Source organism: Gorilla gorilla, chromosome 12 (assembly GCF_029281585.2).
Source record: "Gorilla gorilla gorilla isolate KB3781 chromosome 12, NHGRI_mGorGor1-v2.1_pri, whole genome shotgun sequence".
Classification (NCBI taxonomy): Eukaryota; Metazoa; Chordata; class Mammalia; order Primates; family Hominidae; genus Gorilla; species Gorilla gorilla.
The window spans coordinates 33,862,580-33,879,537 of NC_073236.2; the positions used below are offsets into that span (position 1 = coordinate 33,862,580).

Below are 16,958 nucleotides of genomic sequence, written 5' to 3' on the forward strand. Positions count from 1 at the left end.
CTCCCCATATCAATTAAAAGCAACATCAAAACACAGTAGAAATGAAAAACTAACATGAAACCCCTTTAGCTAATGTAAGATCATACAATCAAAAGCATCACATTATTACATTGTAAATAACACCACATCATACTATAAATAACAAACATCTATCAATATACAGAGCTTTCTATATATAGAAGCCTTTTATGTGTATAATGTCTATGTAGAGAGATGAATCCTGCTATACACTGTTCTTTATGTTACTCAGTCCAAGTAATTGTTTTTCTACCTAAGTGATGATCTGTGTTGATATTTCTCACTATATCCCAATAATTAAAAGTTAGTCTTCTTATTAATGTAATATTTGTGACTTGAGTGACTGCTACCACTCTAAAATGACACTCAGGTTTAAAAACAACACAATAAGAACTAAGGTCTGTACCTGCCAAGATAATCAACGGCATTTATATTTGCTTTTTTCTTTAATAAAAATTCCACCATTTTCACTTTTCTTTGACCCACAGCAAGGAACAGTGGCGGATATTCATCCTGTAAAATAACAGCAACAATTTATAATCACAAAATTACATATTTATCAACTGAAATGAAAACCTTATGTAAGATCCTGTGAGCTTCAATATATACAATTGAAAGGTCGTAAGAGGTAGTCCCTTTCTTTTCCCTCCTCGGTGCTTTTCTATGTTCCGCTCCTTCCCCTGGAAACAACCTCCTTTGCCTCACCACAAGAACTCTGGTCATCTCCAAAACTCACTTCAAACACTTCCCAGTTCCAAGAATCTTTGCTTCTGTCACAGCATTTAGCATGGCATGTTTCAAGGATTTTATTGTTTCCCACCTGAACCAAGAGCTTCTTGAGGGCAGCAGCTGTATTTTTTTCTCTATATCCTCAAACTCTAAGACACAGTAATAAATGTTTCAGGTATTTTTATTAATGATCTAAATTATTATCTATAGAGCGGTGTTTCTTAAACTATTAATATATTCCAAAGGATATTTACTTTACCAGAATTTGAACATTATACCCCAAAAGAGAGACTCCATGATCACCCATGTTTGAAAAATGTTACAAAACTGTGCATTATGTGTCTAGTATTTGAGAAATCTTTTGAACTTCACCTAATCCCTATTTGTAAATACTTATTTTGGAGAATGTTAACATTTGAGAAATGAGAGTTTCAGGGATACAGTTGTGAGAGCTTACCAGTAAAGGCAGAGGTTTCCTCTGGGTGACACACACTTGCCTCATTGTCTTCTATCGATGGTGTGAGAATCTCAGGTGACAGTGTCAGGAGCTCCTGAGCACCTGAGCACCTGACATTGTCATCTGAGATTCTGACACGATTGACAGTTCATTTGAAGCCTATCTCTTTTTAATTCGGAGAGCCGGGCTCTGAATTAATAGAGATAGGCTTCGAGTGAAATTTCACTGCTTATTATTAAATAGTCCATGGGTTTTCTCTAGTAATATTTTTATCTTAGCTGTCAGAAAGCTCTGTATGAAATGTTTTTCTCAATTACAATCTTAGGACCCTGATGCAAATATTTATGTAATTATAATCTTAGGACCCTGGTACATAACTCCTTTAAAAATCTATTTGTATTCTAGTTTCCAATTAATTCTTACCTAACATTTTATTTTAGGTAAAATATCAATCAGAAATAAAAACACAATGGCTTATCAATTAAAGCTCTAATAATGACTTATATGTATTATTTATAGCATAGTGAAAGCCACTAAATTATTTGCATCATTTATTTATTTATTTATTTATTTATTTGGGATGGAGTCTCGCTCTGTCGCCCAGGCTGGAGTGCAGTGGTGCCATCTTGGCTCACTGCAACCTCCGCCTCCCGGATTCAAGCGCGAGAAATTCTCCTGCCTCAGCCTCCCGAGTAGCTGGGACTACAGGCGTGTGCCACCACACCCAGCTAATTTTTTGTATTTGTAGTAGAGAGGGGGTTTCACCGTGTTAGCCAGGATGGTCTCAATCTTCTGACCTCGTGATCTACCTGCCTCTGCCTCCCAAAGTGCTAGGATTACAGGCGTGAGCCACTGCGCTCGGCCAATTACTTGCATTTTTAGGAGGCAATGCTGAAGAGAAAAATATAATGTTGTCTGCAATATGCATAACCTATGCAACTATACCACGATTCACCTTAAAAAGCTTACCTGCATTCTAATGGGAAGATGATTATTTATGGTATGTATAAAGATAAATAGTTTATAAAACACCACCATCTAAATTCAAAAGTTCAACCCAATTACCAAAGGATTTATATAAAATATAGACTCTACATTTAAATAAATATAAAATGTCTTGAAAACCTTGAAATATTTACTAAAATGTATTATAAAACAGGGCTTGTAAAGTCATCCCTACAGAGGCAAGGGAGATGACCTGAGGACGTGAAGTACCTAGGTAGGCACAGTAGCAAAATGGAGACCACATGCCTCATAGAAAGGGGCAACCTCTGCACAGCATCCAAAACCTGAGATAGGCTCAAGGGACACCAGATTGGATCTTGAAGAGAAGCCTGGAATCCAGATCTGTGCACGAGTCTCCTAAACCTTCCATGTTGAGGCAATTTGTAGACGCAAACTAAACACATCTATGGGACACATTTGGACTATAGACCTTGTATTTTTATATTTGCTATGGATATGTCTCCAAGCGATTGTATATAAAGCAAGTATTTTCATGTAAAATACTTCCTTTCTTTAGTTTCAGATTTTTTTTTCCAAAATAGGCCCAAGAATGCAATAAAAATTGTTACTAAGAGTCATAATACCCACTTTGAGCACTTTTACAACATTCATTCATTCATAATTTATGTTTAATTTTCCCAGATTGTTCACCAAATGGATAATTAGTTCATAGGACTGCTGCAACTAAATTATTAAAATAATATTAACTTATAATTCTAGTTTCTATATTGTAACCTAATTTTTTTATTTTAGGTAAAATATAAATCAGAAATAAAAATACAATGGCTTATCAATTAAAGCTCTAATAATGACCTATATGTATTCTCTGTATTCTTACTAACTTTATGGTTTTCAGTGTTTAAAACTTATCCTGATTATGCCACAGTTCTATGTACTTAACTGACATACTGAGGCAGTCCATAATAGAGCTTCAGCTTTAAAAAAAGGTTTAGAATTTTTTACTATTGTAATTGAGAGAACCCTGCTTTTAATAATGATGTATTGACCTAATCACCAGAATGATTACAAAGAGACTCAGAGTCCTGAAAGAGTCAGTCTCTACTTATTAAAAGAGTCCACAATAGCAAATTTCTAACGACCCTATGAATGGCAGTGAATAAGTGATGGTGGCAAAGAAAAGGTGTTATTCTTACGCTGACAGATACCGCAAGTAATAGTCCTTTTCACTTCCCAACCACAGAGGTAGAGACAGGTAAAAGTCAGGCCAATATTATTGGAAAGGAGAAATTTAAAGGAAGCAGCACCTATCTCCAGCTCTTCTAGAGATTTTTTGTGTGTTTGAGATATGGGAATTTATATTACACTTATCTATTCAGTGGTTCTTAACCAGCAGCGTATCAGTGTCCCAAGAAATGTTTTATTGTTGTTGTTGTTGTGCTGTTGTTGCTGTTAGAGGCAGTGTCTTAACCTGTTGCTCTGGCTAGAGGCACCACCACGCCCAGCTTCAAGGAAATATTTTAAAACATACATGTCCAGTAATATTTAATAGTAAATATTAGATTTACTGTATTAAAATCTTCAGGGGATATCCTAGACTTAGAGATTTGCTTTTAATTTCCCCAGGTTACTGCCATGCACAATTCTAACTGCGAACCAGCACAGTTGATAATCACTTCAGTCTCATCTCTCACCCACGTGGCAAATTCCCTTTATCGTTTGGGATTTGGCCGAAAAGAGGAAAGAGCAAAAGATAGAGCCATTCACTGAAAACTTCATTTACTTTTCCTGGGTAGGGGTAGAGAAGAGACTAGTAAGCTCAGAATCCGACTTGATTTTACTGTTTATAAGCTCCTTATCTCCCACCTGCCCATCAAGACATTCTGGACTTGAGAGTAGAGTTTAGGTGCTTATCTGAGTGGCTGTTTCTGCCAGAATTGAATAACGTCCATTAATTATGTGTTCTTCTCTCTGCTGAACTGTGTGCCGCTTCATCACCGCTATTCACTGCCAACCTGGTTTCCTCAGAGTCTTATCAAAATTGATCCCTAGGCAATTTTACAACTCACAAACTCTTTCCCAAAGTAAAAATAATCATCCCCAAAACTGAAGCAATCCTTGTCTAAACATATAAATTGAAAACAAGCAACTAAACACACAAAAACCCTCTCCACAGTATTTTCCCTCATTACCTAATTTCCAAATTAGCTTGTGCATTTCTGATTGCTCTCCTTTTCTTCATTTTTCCCTCTTAAGCCTTTCCACAGAGGAATCACTTTCAAATGAAATCACCTTCACATACAATACTTGTCAACAGCAACAAGATGTACATTTATTGTGAAATTCTTTAATTTTCTTTGAAATTTAAAATAAAGCCTATTTATAAGGGCCAATTTTACTTTCCTGTGTCACTTCACACTGATTAGAAAAAAAGTAATTTAGTGGAAAAACACTTAACTATTACCTTTCCCAAATTCAGTTGTCATGAATTACAAATTTATTGTAATTCATTTGTTTTTATAGTTATTTACCATAAGTGCATGGAAAAAAAGCTGTTCCCTATAATGCTTCTTTAAAAGTTCCAATATTTAAAGTAAAATCTTAGACAGTTAAGGCATTTCAAAATATTTTCATTCAAGGAATGTTTGAGCTTCCAAATATGAAAAATTGACCCTTACATGTGTCAATGTTAAAATAAATGCATTTCAGATAGTTTGAAAATAACATTGGTTGACTATACCTTGCTGCATTCTTCAATATTTGCACCATATGAAAGAAGTTTTTCTATCATGGATGTATCTTCATTATACACAGCGTAGTGCAGAGCAGTCCTTCCAAAGAAATCCATAATATTTGGATCGGCACCATTTTGCAGCAGAATAGTTGCACAAGCCTCCTGCCTCAGTTGTACAGCCTGTCAGTATTAGACCGAGAAACATGCAAATACCGAAAAATCAAAATAAACACTCCGTAGGATTTCCTACTAGTTATATGGTGGTATTCCAATGAGATAAATTCATTTTATCCTATGTACTTCAACCAAATCCATCTCATGCTCAAAGAGTCAGCTACTATATACCTTGATCAGAGGTGTCCTGTCTTCACGGTCGTAGAGGTTAAGCTCACATCTTCTGGACACCAGGAGACGTACCATTTCCGGTTGGCCAGTGGCACAGGCCAAATGTAGGGCAGTCCTGTGAGAGTGACAGGACTTTTTAAAACATGTAACTGTAAGCATTAATTAGCATGTCATTTCTCTGTCTTCAAAACAAATATGTAATTTTCTTGTGAAGAAAGTACATTTGTTAGTGCTTATTACTCACCACATTAATGAAAGAGCAGGCTATTTAATAGAAAAGCCTTGGCTTTTGGATTCAGTTTAATTGGGGCTTAAAATTTACTGTAAGCTCTGTCACTTAGCTGTTATTTAGCCTTTCTTTGCTTCAATTTCCTTATCAATAAAATATATAAGAGAATAGTAGCTATCCCACAGAACACTGCCGTGATGCTTACATAAGAATCTATGCACAGCATTTAGAACACTTTCTAACACAAATAACAGCTCAATAATTTTTAGATATTACTACTTACAAAGACATTTTAATTAAGTAAAATGATACAATCATATCTACATTGAGGTATCTATTAAAGATTAGATGTATCATTGTATTTCAGTCATTCTCAGATGCTCATTTTCTCACCATTCTCTTATATAAGCTACTATTCTCTTATATATTAACATCTCCTGACATTGGAATACTCTTTACAATTAATTGTTTATTACATTTATAACTGGCAACATTTTAAACATTATCTTATTGATATATAAAGTAATGTGGCATCACCCAATCCGTGATGCCTTACATTAAGTGGGATACAGTACATAGAACAGGCAGTTCTACTCATATAATTGGCACCTAAATAAAGTACTGTGGGAAAAGAAGGCAAAAATAAAAAAACAAATTTTTAAAACAAAGTAATTCTTACTTCAATTTTCAAAAAAAAAAAATCCAAAGAAAACTCAGGATTCAAATGAATAGGTATGGCCCATTTTTTTCAATACTTACAGAATGTTATGTAAATTAGGTATTTGCAACGATTAATAGTAGTATTTGAGAGTGTCATAAGTTTCTGAAACAGCAGTTAAAGGTTATCTTTCACTATTTTCTAACTTCAGAATTGCTTTTGTTTAAAAAAAAAAAAAAGGAATAAAAGATCCAACTGGGATTCAGTCCTAATGCTTCCATTTTAAATCTCAGCTTGCTCAGGCTGGGCAGGTAAACATGAAGTTGTTAAGGGTGGAAGAGTCCTGAGAGATGGTGGAATGTGTCTGCTACATAATAGGTATTCAGGTTACGCTTGATGAATAACTGGATTGAAAGAATGCATACATACAGTTGGGAAGTTTATTGTGAAAAAAACTATAAATTAAAGCAGTGCTTTTGGAATAGTGATAATCACTTATATTTGCTCATTTTCATTTTCATGAGGACACTGATAAACTAAAATAATTAATTTAAAATTGTTTCCTTATATGTAATAAAACTATAATAAAAACCTATTTATATACTAAAATCTATGCATAATAAAATAATCAAGCACAAATAAAAATATTCCCTCTGCCTCTGAAGAGGCTAAAAGTTCACAGAAGATACCAATAAACAAAAAACTAAAAATAAGGCCAGGCACAGTGGCTCACACCTATAATCCCAGAACTTTGGGAGGCCGAGGCGCGGGGATCACCTGAGGTCAGGAGTCTGAGACCAGCCTGGCCAACATGGTGAACCCCGTCTTTACTAAAATATACAAAAATTAGCTGGGCATGGAGGCGCACACCTGTAATCCCAGCTACTCAGAAGGCTGAGGTGGGAGAATCACTTGAACCTGAGAGGCAGATTGCAGTGAGCCAAGATCATGCCACTGCACTCCAGGCTGGTCAACAGGGTGAGACTCCATCTCAAAAATAAACAAACAAGCAAAGAAATAAATAATAAAATAAAATAGAAACTGAGAATTATTTTTTCTTTGCAAGATTTATATTTCTTCTTTTTCCAAGGATAATTTCATTAATAAAAAACATTTACTAGAAGTTTTAAACATACTGATCATTTATACATCACAGATAAGAGAAAATATCACAATACACCTGCCAGAAAAGAAGAAATGTTATATTTTGTACACATATTTGGCTTACAAACACCATAGATTGTTTGTGTGTATGTATAATCAAACCAACTTTTTTTCAGAGTACATCTTCACACCTCAATATACATCTGTATCTACTGACATCTGCAAAGGTCCCATATTCTCCCATCCTATGGATGCACTGAAACTTATTGATAAATTTATAAAATTTATAAAATCCATTATAAGGGGTTTTCCAAATACATTGCTATTTTAAGCAGTGCTGAGAAAAACAAATTGCATGTATCTCTATTTCCTAGAGATATTTTAGTATAATGGAATTGATAGGTGAAGGGCACATACATTTTTACAGTGTGATACTTACCAAAACATTGTCTATTTGAAAAGTCATCAGAAATGTAAACTTTCAACAGCAGTATATGTACTGCTACCCTTTACCCTCACAAACTTGTGGATAGAAAACAGTATTTCATTCCTTTTTTAACTTAAATACCTTCTCCTCCCAGGAACACTAAATATTTTTTCCCATGTGCACAGGTTGCTTGAACATCTGAAAAATAAATGCTTTGCTCTATTTTAAATGAGAGCTCTTGTTTATTTGAAGAATTCTCTGTAAAATGAAAATCACTTTTTTATCTAATATGTATATACACATATTGTCTTTTGTTAATTTTTTTCTTATAAACTGGATGTTTTTATTTTGCTAAATCGACCTTCAGAATGTGTGCTTGTGATATTTGTAGAAATATAAACATGAATCAATATAAGTAGGCATTTGTGTTTTTTTCTGTTATCTTTCTTATTTTGTGCATTTAAAATTTTTAATCTACATTCCATAACGAACTTATTTCTGTGACATAAAAATCTAGCCAGATTTCTCCAAATAGTTAGCAGGCACTTCATTTATGAGTAATTCATCTTTTCCTACTAATATGAAATGTCACCATTATCCAATTCTATTAGATTGGTGCAAAGGCAATTGCGGTTTTCGCCATTACTTGTAATTGCGGCAAAAACCGCAATTGCTTTTGCACCAACCTAATAAATTCTTACACATATTGGTGTGTTCCTGGATTTTCTAACCTGTTCCATTCACTGATTTGTTGTTTCAGCTGTTAGTAAATAACTTGTGGAAATTAACAGCACATTTTTATATCTAGAAAGGCAAGTCTTTTTTGACTCCATTTCAAAAGTTTTCTTAATGTCGTCACAATAGTAAAAGACAGCATGAGTAATTCAAAAATGTTAACACTTTGATAACTTTATTTGGATTATGTAAAATGTATAAACACAGAAAGAGCTCAGAACTTTAGAAAAATGTGTCTTTCTATTCAAGAACACAGACCATCTTCCCACTTCAAAGTTTCCCTCTAAGGTCCCTCAGTGAAAACCACATTGACATAGGTGTCCATTGATATCAAATAAATATTGGATTTTTATCCAAAGAATTTTTAGTCAGGAAGTTGATATATTATGGAAATGATTTCTCTCATTATGCACCTTTCCATAATGTATGTAACATTATGCTTTAAAATGTGTACATTAAAAATAAAACGCTGTACATGCTGAATTTTATTAGTGAAATCACTTTAAAATGATTTATAAAGAAGCAGCATGGTGAGTGATTGGAAACCAGCTGAAGATTTGTTTTTGTTTTGCTGCTCGTGAAAATGGCCTGGGTGCTCGCCCCCGCCAAGGTTTCCACAACCCAGGTGCGGCTGAGCCTGCCAGGAAAGAAAGTCCAGCCCCTTTGGTGATAGGACTCGCCCCCCTCACCTCTGCACCCCTTTCCCCCACCCCATTCACCCCCACACCTCACCCCCACCTCCAGTCCTCTATCCCATTGAACCCTCACCCCATCTCCCCACCCCACACCGTCCACGCCCCTACCCCCCAAGCCTTCATTCCATCCACCTCAGCCCATTCACGCCCCCACCCCATGCACCCCCTACTCCCCACTCCCATCCCCCAACTCACTCCACACCCCGCCACCCCATATACCCCCACTCCCCAGGCCCCGCTCCACTCACTACCACCCCAGCCGGGCACCCCCTAGCCCCCTCCATACCCCGAGCCCCGGACCATCCGCCCCGCAGCCCTCAGCCTGCAAAGGGGTACTTCTCCACATCCACAGGCCTCCTCCCGCAGCCCCGGCTCCCGGCCCCCATTACCTTTCCTTCTTGTCTCTCTTATTGATGTCATAACGCGTGAGCAGAACGAACTTCAGTTCCTCCAGATCACGACAGAAGACAGCTCTGTGGATCCCCTTCAGATGATACGGTTTAATGGGGTAATGGGGATATAAGAAGCCATCCGAGCACAAGCGGTCCCTGAGGGTGGGCCACCTCTTCGGCTTGTGGTCTTCCATAATGGTCGGCTGCAAATTGTAGCCTGCAGCCGTATTTCAGCTCGCCTTCCGGGATCGCCGCCTCCGAAGAGCAACAACAGGCAAAGCAGTCTGTCCACGGACCTCCGCACAGACTCTCAGCGCCTCCCGCCTCTCCGCAGAAACGCCCAACAGAAGGGTTAGGACCAGCGAGCACGCGCACCTTAGCCGGCCCTGCCCAACAGGCCCGAGGCAGAGAAACCGCCCTAGCAGCTCTCGCGCGCCCAGTGCAGGCGGCGGTTGCTGCGGAGGTGCCGCGGGCGGGGCTCCCTGGAGCGCGAGGCGCGCCCTGCTCCAGGGCCTGTTTTAACTGTCGCCCGCGCGCTCTTCTCTTCCACAGGCTCCCGACGCTCGGAGCCCCCCGCGCTGGGCCCTCTGCAGCCCAGGGATGGGGTTGAGTGGTGCTTCTCCGCCTGGTGCCACCGCTGGGCCCACAGCCCGACATCGCCACTGCGTCGCCCCCGGGGTCCGCTCTGATGGGTGCGAGGCGGGAGGACGGGATCCGGGGTTGCCACAGCTGCAGCCAGCGCACCACTTGCAGGTGGCACTGCAGCTCGGGCTCCGGCGGGGGCTGGCGGGGATCCCCTGGGATGGCCTCCTGGGCCCTGAATGCGCCGCCCATCCGGCCGGAGGGTGCGCGCCTCCTGCACCCCCGGCCGAAGCCCATGCCCGGCGCTCCTGCCGCAGACTGCCTGACTTGCCGCGGCCAGGCTGGCCCCGGGGTCCGCGCGGCTGGAGGCGCAGGCCTGGTCGGGGATTCCCAATCCTCGGGGACCCCTGCTCCATGTGCTGGTGGCGGCTGCAGCTGCAGCGCCCGTGGGCTGACGTGGCTTCCCGGAGCTGCGGCCGGCCGCGCCCAAGGGCCCACAGGCTGCGCTGCCCTTGCCAGCTGCTTCTGACCCGCGCCCAGAGCGCAGGACCTGGCGCTTGGCACTCTGCAGCCACCGGGATGAGGCTGAGCGCCGGTTTTCGGCCTCGTGGCGCCGCTGGGGCCACAGCCTGATTTCACCACCCCGTCGCCCAAGTCCTATGATGGGCAGGTGTGAGGAGGGGCAATCGGGGCATGCTGCCTGCATGCCACTCCGTGAGGAAGTTGAAATACATGATCTCTGAGATTCCTCCCAGTTCTTCACCTCATGAGACAAATATAAATCAAGTAACATTCGCTATTGTGATTAGAAAAGCTGCATTTACAGACGTTAGCCACTAGATGGGGACGTGCGATTGTTACAGGGCTGAAGGCCTATTTCTTTATTTTTTTATTTGGCCGCTAGAGGGCACGCCTGCACTGCACTTAAAGTTGACTACTTTTAAGGAAAGACAAAGGAATTCTTGGATTTCTCCATTTTCCTCATCACTTGTGCTTATCAGAGAATTCCAGGGGCAAGCTACCCTTTCCAATTCATCACTAACTTATAAACAAAATTCTAAGGAGTAAGGAATGCTTCTTACTTACTTCCTATAACATATTTAAGAATGAACGCTCAAAATAAAAGTAATTTATTTAAAACTTGAGTAATTATAACTGCAAAATTTTTGCTCATGTTTTTCATATGCTGTTCATTTGCAAATTATTAGAAATCTACATATTCTGTTCATCTCAGCATTATTTATAACAGGGAAAAATTAGACACTAGCCAAAAATCTAAAAACAGGGAACAGTAAGGAAAAAGCAAATGGTTCTTTAAATCATCATCACTAAAAGTGGTTGTGACTTAAAATAATGACATAAAAGATGCTTCTACGTTGTTGAGTAAAACATCAAGATAAATTTAAAATTCTATTTCAAGCTTAACATATTCATTTAAAAAGAGAAAAGAAATTTTAGAGAGTTTATCTTGTTGGATTATCGGATGTTATTTTTCTCTTTTTAATGCCATATACTTTTCAAATTTTCAGTGGGCTGGTATTACTTTTGTATTTAAAAAAGAAAAATATAAGGAAAAAGAAACCCGTCACACACTTTCTAGTGGATTTTACTGATCAGTCATCTCTGTATTTCTGGCATCAGCAAACTGAGCCAGAAACTCAGTGCCTCCCATTTCTTTCTTTTTTTTTTTTAAGACGGAGTCTTGCTCTGTCGCCCAGGCTAGAGTGCAGTGGCTCAAACTTGGCTCGCTGCAACCTCTGTCTCCCCGGTTCAAGTGATTCTTCTGCCTCAGCCTCCCAATTAGCTGGGATTACAGGTGCCCGCCACCACACCCGGCTAATTTTTGTATTTTAGTAGAAACAGGATTTCACCATCTTGACCAGGCTGGTCTCGACTCCTGACCTTGTGATCCACTGGCCTCAGCCTCCCAAAGTGCTGGGATTAACAGACCTGAGCCACTGCGCCAGGCCAAGTGCCTCCCATTTCTTGTATTCACCTTTAAAACTCCTGCAATGAAGGACTCCCTCCTCCCTCATCTAACCTATTATGTGTTTGGTGAGTTCTGACTATGATATCATTCCTGATGTGAAACCGAAGTCTCCCTCTTCTAAGTCCATCCATTGGTTCAGTTCTGCCTTCTGACAGAGTCCACGCCAGACTTCACATTTCTCCCAATCGTCTTTGTCCTACAAGGGCTTTCTATTCTTCAAGCTAAAGAGATACCAGTGATTCCATTCGTTCATTCAGTTAACATTTAGGGGCCACATCTTGTGCTATGTCCTGAGATTTGCCAATGAGCAGAGCTCAGAGTATTGAAAAGACAAACACATACGCCAGGCATTTTACTATGCTGTGTTGTGTGCATGACAGGAGCACACAGGGCATCCAGGCACCAGTGAGAAGGGCCTTTCACCAGACTTGAGAGGTCAGCAAGGGTGCTCTGAGGAAACACCTTCTAAACTGAGAGCTGGAAAGAGTGAGACAGGAAAGCAATAAGGGGTAGCGTTCTGAGGAGGAAATCTCCGAGGTGGGACAGGGATGCGTGTGGAGAGAATGCCCTTCCCATCCCCACTCTTCATGAAGTCTCTACTCTGTCAGGGTCTCTCTGCCCTGTGAGCTGCTTGAGGACAAAGACCGTTTTATAAAAATTTTTATTTCCTCCCTCTGTCTTCCTTAAACACCTAGCCCAGTGCCTGGAACATAAGAAGCCATAGTGAATTTTTGTTAGATGAGTGAAGAGTGCTGAGTAGAGCAGAAATGTCACATGCCTCAGTTTAAATATGGGTCATCAGTTTTCTTTCTTTTTTAACATAGAAGTCAAGACTTGATGATCTCTTACAGCTTCAAGATACCATTAAAGATATAATCATCCTCATGTACTTGAGCTTTGTTTTCACCCATTGTTATGACAGCTGTCCATTGTTCCATGACACAATTCTCCATCTTTCTTCATTTTCTTCCATTTCAATTAACTCATTTATTTACATGTGGGAATGGAACATATAACATAAAATCCACAAGTAAGACTTCCCAGATCCTCAGCTTCTTTCTCTGGCATTAGCCATTGTTTCTAGTTTCATGAGCATCTGCTATGGTTTGAATGTATCCCCTCCAGAAATCAAATATTACGTATGTGATAGTATTAAGAGGTAGGGCCTTTTGGAGGTGATTAGGCTATGAGGGCTCTGCCTTCATGAATAGGATTAGATATGCTTAGAAAAAGGCATGATGGAGGAAGTTAGACTCCTTTTGCCCTTCGGTCTCCTGCCATGTGAGGACACAGCACTCCTTCTCTCTGGAAGACGCAGCCTTCAAGGCGACATCTTGGAAACAGAGACCAGACACTCACCTGACAATGAATCTAATGGCCCCTGGATTTTGGACTTCCCAGCCTCCAGAACTGTGAAAAAAACAAATTTCTGTTGTTTATAAATTACTCAGTCTATGGTATTCTCTCATAGCAGCCCAAAACAGACAAGACTCTAGGAAATCAATTTGTATTCAGCACATCAACAAAATTCTTTACAAATGGAACTCCCCCCAATAGGTGGGTGTCACTAAAGAGAGGTGCCCATAAGCATGAGACAAATGACCACGTGGCATGAGCAACGAACTACGATGAATGAGCACATGTTACCACCACTGAAGACAAAACTTACATGACTAGATGACAACAAAATAATTTCTTATAATGAATTTCTCATTGTATTTTTTCTTAACCTTCCCTCCATTTAGTCAGGAATCTGGCTCTGACTCACACCTGAAGGACAGACAAGGACTTTTGTTTCCAAAAGCATAAACTGAAAGGAGAACTCACAGAGTCTACAGAAAAGAGAAAAGACATTTGTCAACAGAGAGTGTTTATTTATCTTTTTCAACTGGAGAGAAAGAGCAGGGATGAGGAGAGGAGATGCCTTCGGTATTGGAAAAAAACAATATTGTAGGGTTTTCCATCCGGTACTAACAAAATTATAAAGGCTAATAAGAAATGACTGATAGCAATAAAACAAGAAAAGGGGCATAGCCTAATACAGTAAAGAAACTGGTGACTCAAAGAGAGAAAGGAAAAGAACATTCTGGAGCAAAATAGAGAGGGACAGCATTTAGCTCCTAAGTTCCTGTTCCATCCTCCAGCCCCACCCTCCACATCCATCTCCAAATCCGGAGAATTTTTACTAACACACCCAAAAGCATAGTGAAGCACACTGACACTGAAGGGTGTCCTTATACGATCCTCCACTTGCTGGTGACTGGTGGAAACAGATGCTGGGGAGAAACAGGAGAAACAAGGTGGAGGGACATCAGGGTGCACTTCCTCTAAGAGAAGTCAAGGCTACACATGGAATGAGGAAAGCAAACCAATGCCCAGGGGAGTCCTCATGGTACTGAAACCGGAAGAGCCATCTGTTGCCCAAGCATTCTAACCAGTGCTCAGAGCCCTCAGCTGCCCTTTCCCTCTACTGTCTCCCCATTCCCTTGGGCTACCAGTAAAAGTGGAGATGTTAATGGGCTCCAATCAAAGGCCACCATGAACACACCTGTAGTGAAGAAGTGAGTTATTACTGGTTAAGTGAGGGAGAATACAAACTACAGGGAACGGTGGGGTGTCTCACTAAGAGGACATCAGAAAGGACTTAGAAGATTTGGGGTTGTGTTAGGCAATAATCTGGGAGAAGGGTTTAAGGAAATGGGGCTTTGTTCTGAATTGGGTGTTGTCAGGAAGTGGGGGTAATTCTAGCATAGTAGGGTATCTTATTAAATCTTATGTGGAAAGATGTAAACCTGTATTAAAGCCTTAATGGGTTAAGGCTATAATTGGTAAAGAACGTTAAAGCTGTAGTTGGTGAAGAAACAGTAGTTACTCATCTTAGCTAGAATAGAGAGACATTGGTCATTTGTGTGATATGAACAATGCTCATGCTTTGCTCATGCTCAGACATGATTATGAAGAGGTCTTGTTTTTGTCTTAAGTATTGGCACAAAATGATATGGTCTGAAGCAGATGTTCTATGGAATTGTTTATGCTCACAAGAGAACATCAACATCCATCTGTGGGTGCCAGGCAGCTCACAGCATCGCCAACACCCAGCAGATAGGACCAGGTCAACTCCTGGCTGCCAGACACACCTCCTCTCTTTCTCAGAGGAACACAAAATACCCAATGCTCATTCCGTAGCTCAACAGGAAAACACATTCTCAGGTGAGCTGGAAAGAAAGTTGCTCATCTAATAATGACACAATTTTAAAAGACTGGTCAATTCAACTACATCAAAGACAAACAAAACAAAATTTTTTGCATGGCAAGAAAAGACTACCACCACAGTCAGAAAACAAATGAAAGAGTGGGAAAATAGGTTTGCAACTTATATCATAGACAAAGGGGTACTATCTCTAATATACAAATAGTTCTTACAAATTTAGGGGAAATAGACCAACAATATATTGAAAAAATTAAAAAGATACGCATAGAGATTTCATAGGAAAATAATTGGAAGTTGATCTTAAACATGTGAAAAGATACACAACAAGGCTCATAAGAAGATAAGTGTAAATTAAACATATTTCTATGCTCTGTTGTTAGGTGCATACACACATGCAGGATTGTCATGTCTTCTTGGAGAATTGACTCCTTTTTCTTAGGTAATGTCCTTCTTTATCTATGGTAACTTTTATTGCTCTTTAAGGCTGCACTGCCTGAAATTAATAGAGATATGTTGGGGGTGTTTTTGATAAGTGTTAGTATGGTATATCTTTCTGTATCCCTTTAATTTATGCAGGTGCATCTTTATATTTAGAATGTGTTTCTTGTAGACTACATATAGTTGAGTCCGACTTTTTAATCTACACTGACAATCTCTTTTATTTTATTTCTTTCTTCCCACCTTTTATTTTAGGTTCAAGGGGTACATGAGAAGGTTTTTTTTTTCTCATATGATCTTTTATTATACTTTAAGTTCTAGGGTACCTGTGCACAACGTGCAGGTTCGTTACATATGTATACATGTGCCATGTTGGTGTACTGCACCCATTAACTTGTCATTTACATTAGGTGTATCTCCTAATGCTATCCCTGCCCCCTCCCCTCACCCCATTGACGGGTCCTGGTGTGTGATGTTCCCCATCCTGTGTCCAAGTGTTCTCATTGTTCAATTCCCACCTATGAGTGAGAACGTGCGGTGTTTGGTTTTCCGTCCTTGCGATAGTTTACTCAGAATGATGGTTTCCAGCTTCATCCATGTCCCTACAAAGGACATGAACTCATCCTTTTTTATGGCTGCATAGTATTCCACAGTGTATATTTGCCACATTTTTTTTAATCCAGTCTATCATTAATGGACATTTAGGTTGGTTCCAAGTCTTTGCTATTGTGAATAGTGCCACAATAAACATACGTGTGCATGTGTCCTTATAGCAGCATGATTTATAATCCTTTGGGTATATACCCAGTAATGGGATCACTGGGTCAAATCGTATTTCTAGTTCTAGATCCTTGAGGAATTGCCACACTGTCTTCCACAATGGGTGAACTAGTATACAGTCCCACCAACAGTGTAAAAGTGTTGCTATTTCTCCATATCCTCTCCAGCACCTGTTGTTTCCTGACTTTTTTAATGATCGCCATTGTAACTGGTGTGAGATGGTATCTCATTGTGGTTTTGATTTGCATTTCTCTGATGGCCAGTGATGATGAGCATTTTTTCATGTGTCTGTTGGCTGCATAAATGTCTTCTTTTGGGAAGTGTCTGTTCATATCCTTTGCCCACTTTTTGGTGGGGTTGTTTGATTTTTTCTTGTGAAATTGTTTAAATTCTTTGTAGATTCTGGATATTAGCCCTTTGTCAGATGGGTAGATTGTAAAAATTTTCTCCCATTCTGTAGGTTGCCTGTTC

The 16,958-nt window shown here is 39.8% G+C and overlaps 1 protein-coding gene across 1 annotated transcript in view; it reads right to left on the reverse strand.

Moving 5' to 3' along the window:
- Positions 1-10,871, reverse strand: part of ANKRD36C (ankyrin repeat domain 36C) — a 173,737-nt gene extending 162,866 nt beyond the window's left edge. The window contains exons 1-4 of the mRNA XM_063695529.1: positions 9,484-10,871; positions 5,247-5,361; positions 4,908-5,081; positions 425-531 (exon numbers count right to left, since the gene is read on the reverse strand). Of these exons, the coding sequence (XP_063551599.1) occupies positions 425-531; positions 4,908-5,081; positions 5,247-5,361; positions 9,484-9,680 (593 nt within the window). The 5' untranslated portion in view covers positions 9,681-10,871. The remainder of the gene's footprint in view (positions 1-424; positions 532-4,907; positions 5,082-5,246; positions 5,362-9,483) is intronic.
- Positions 10,872-16,958: the final 6,087 nt, after the last annotated feature.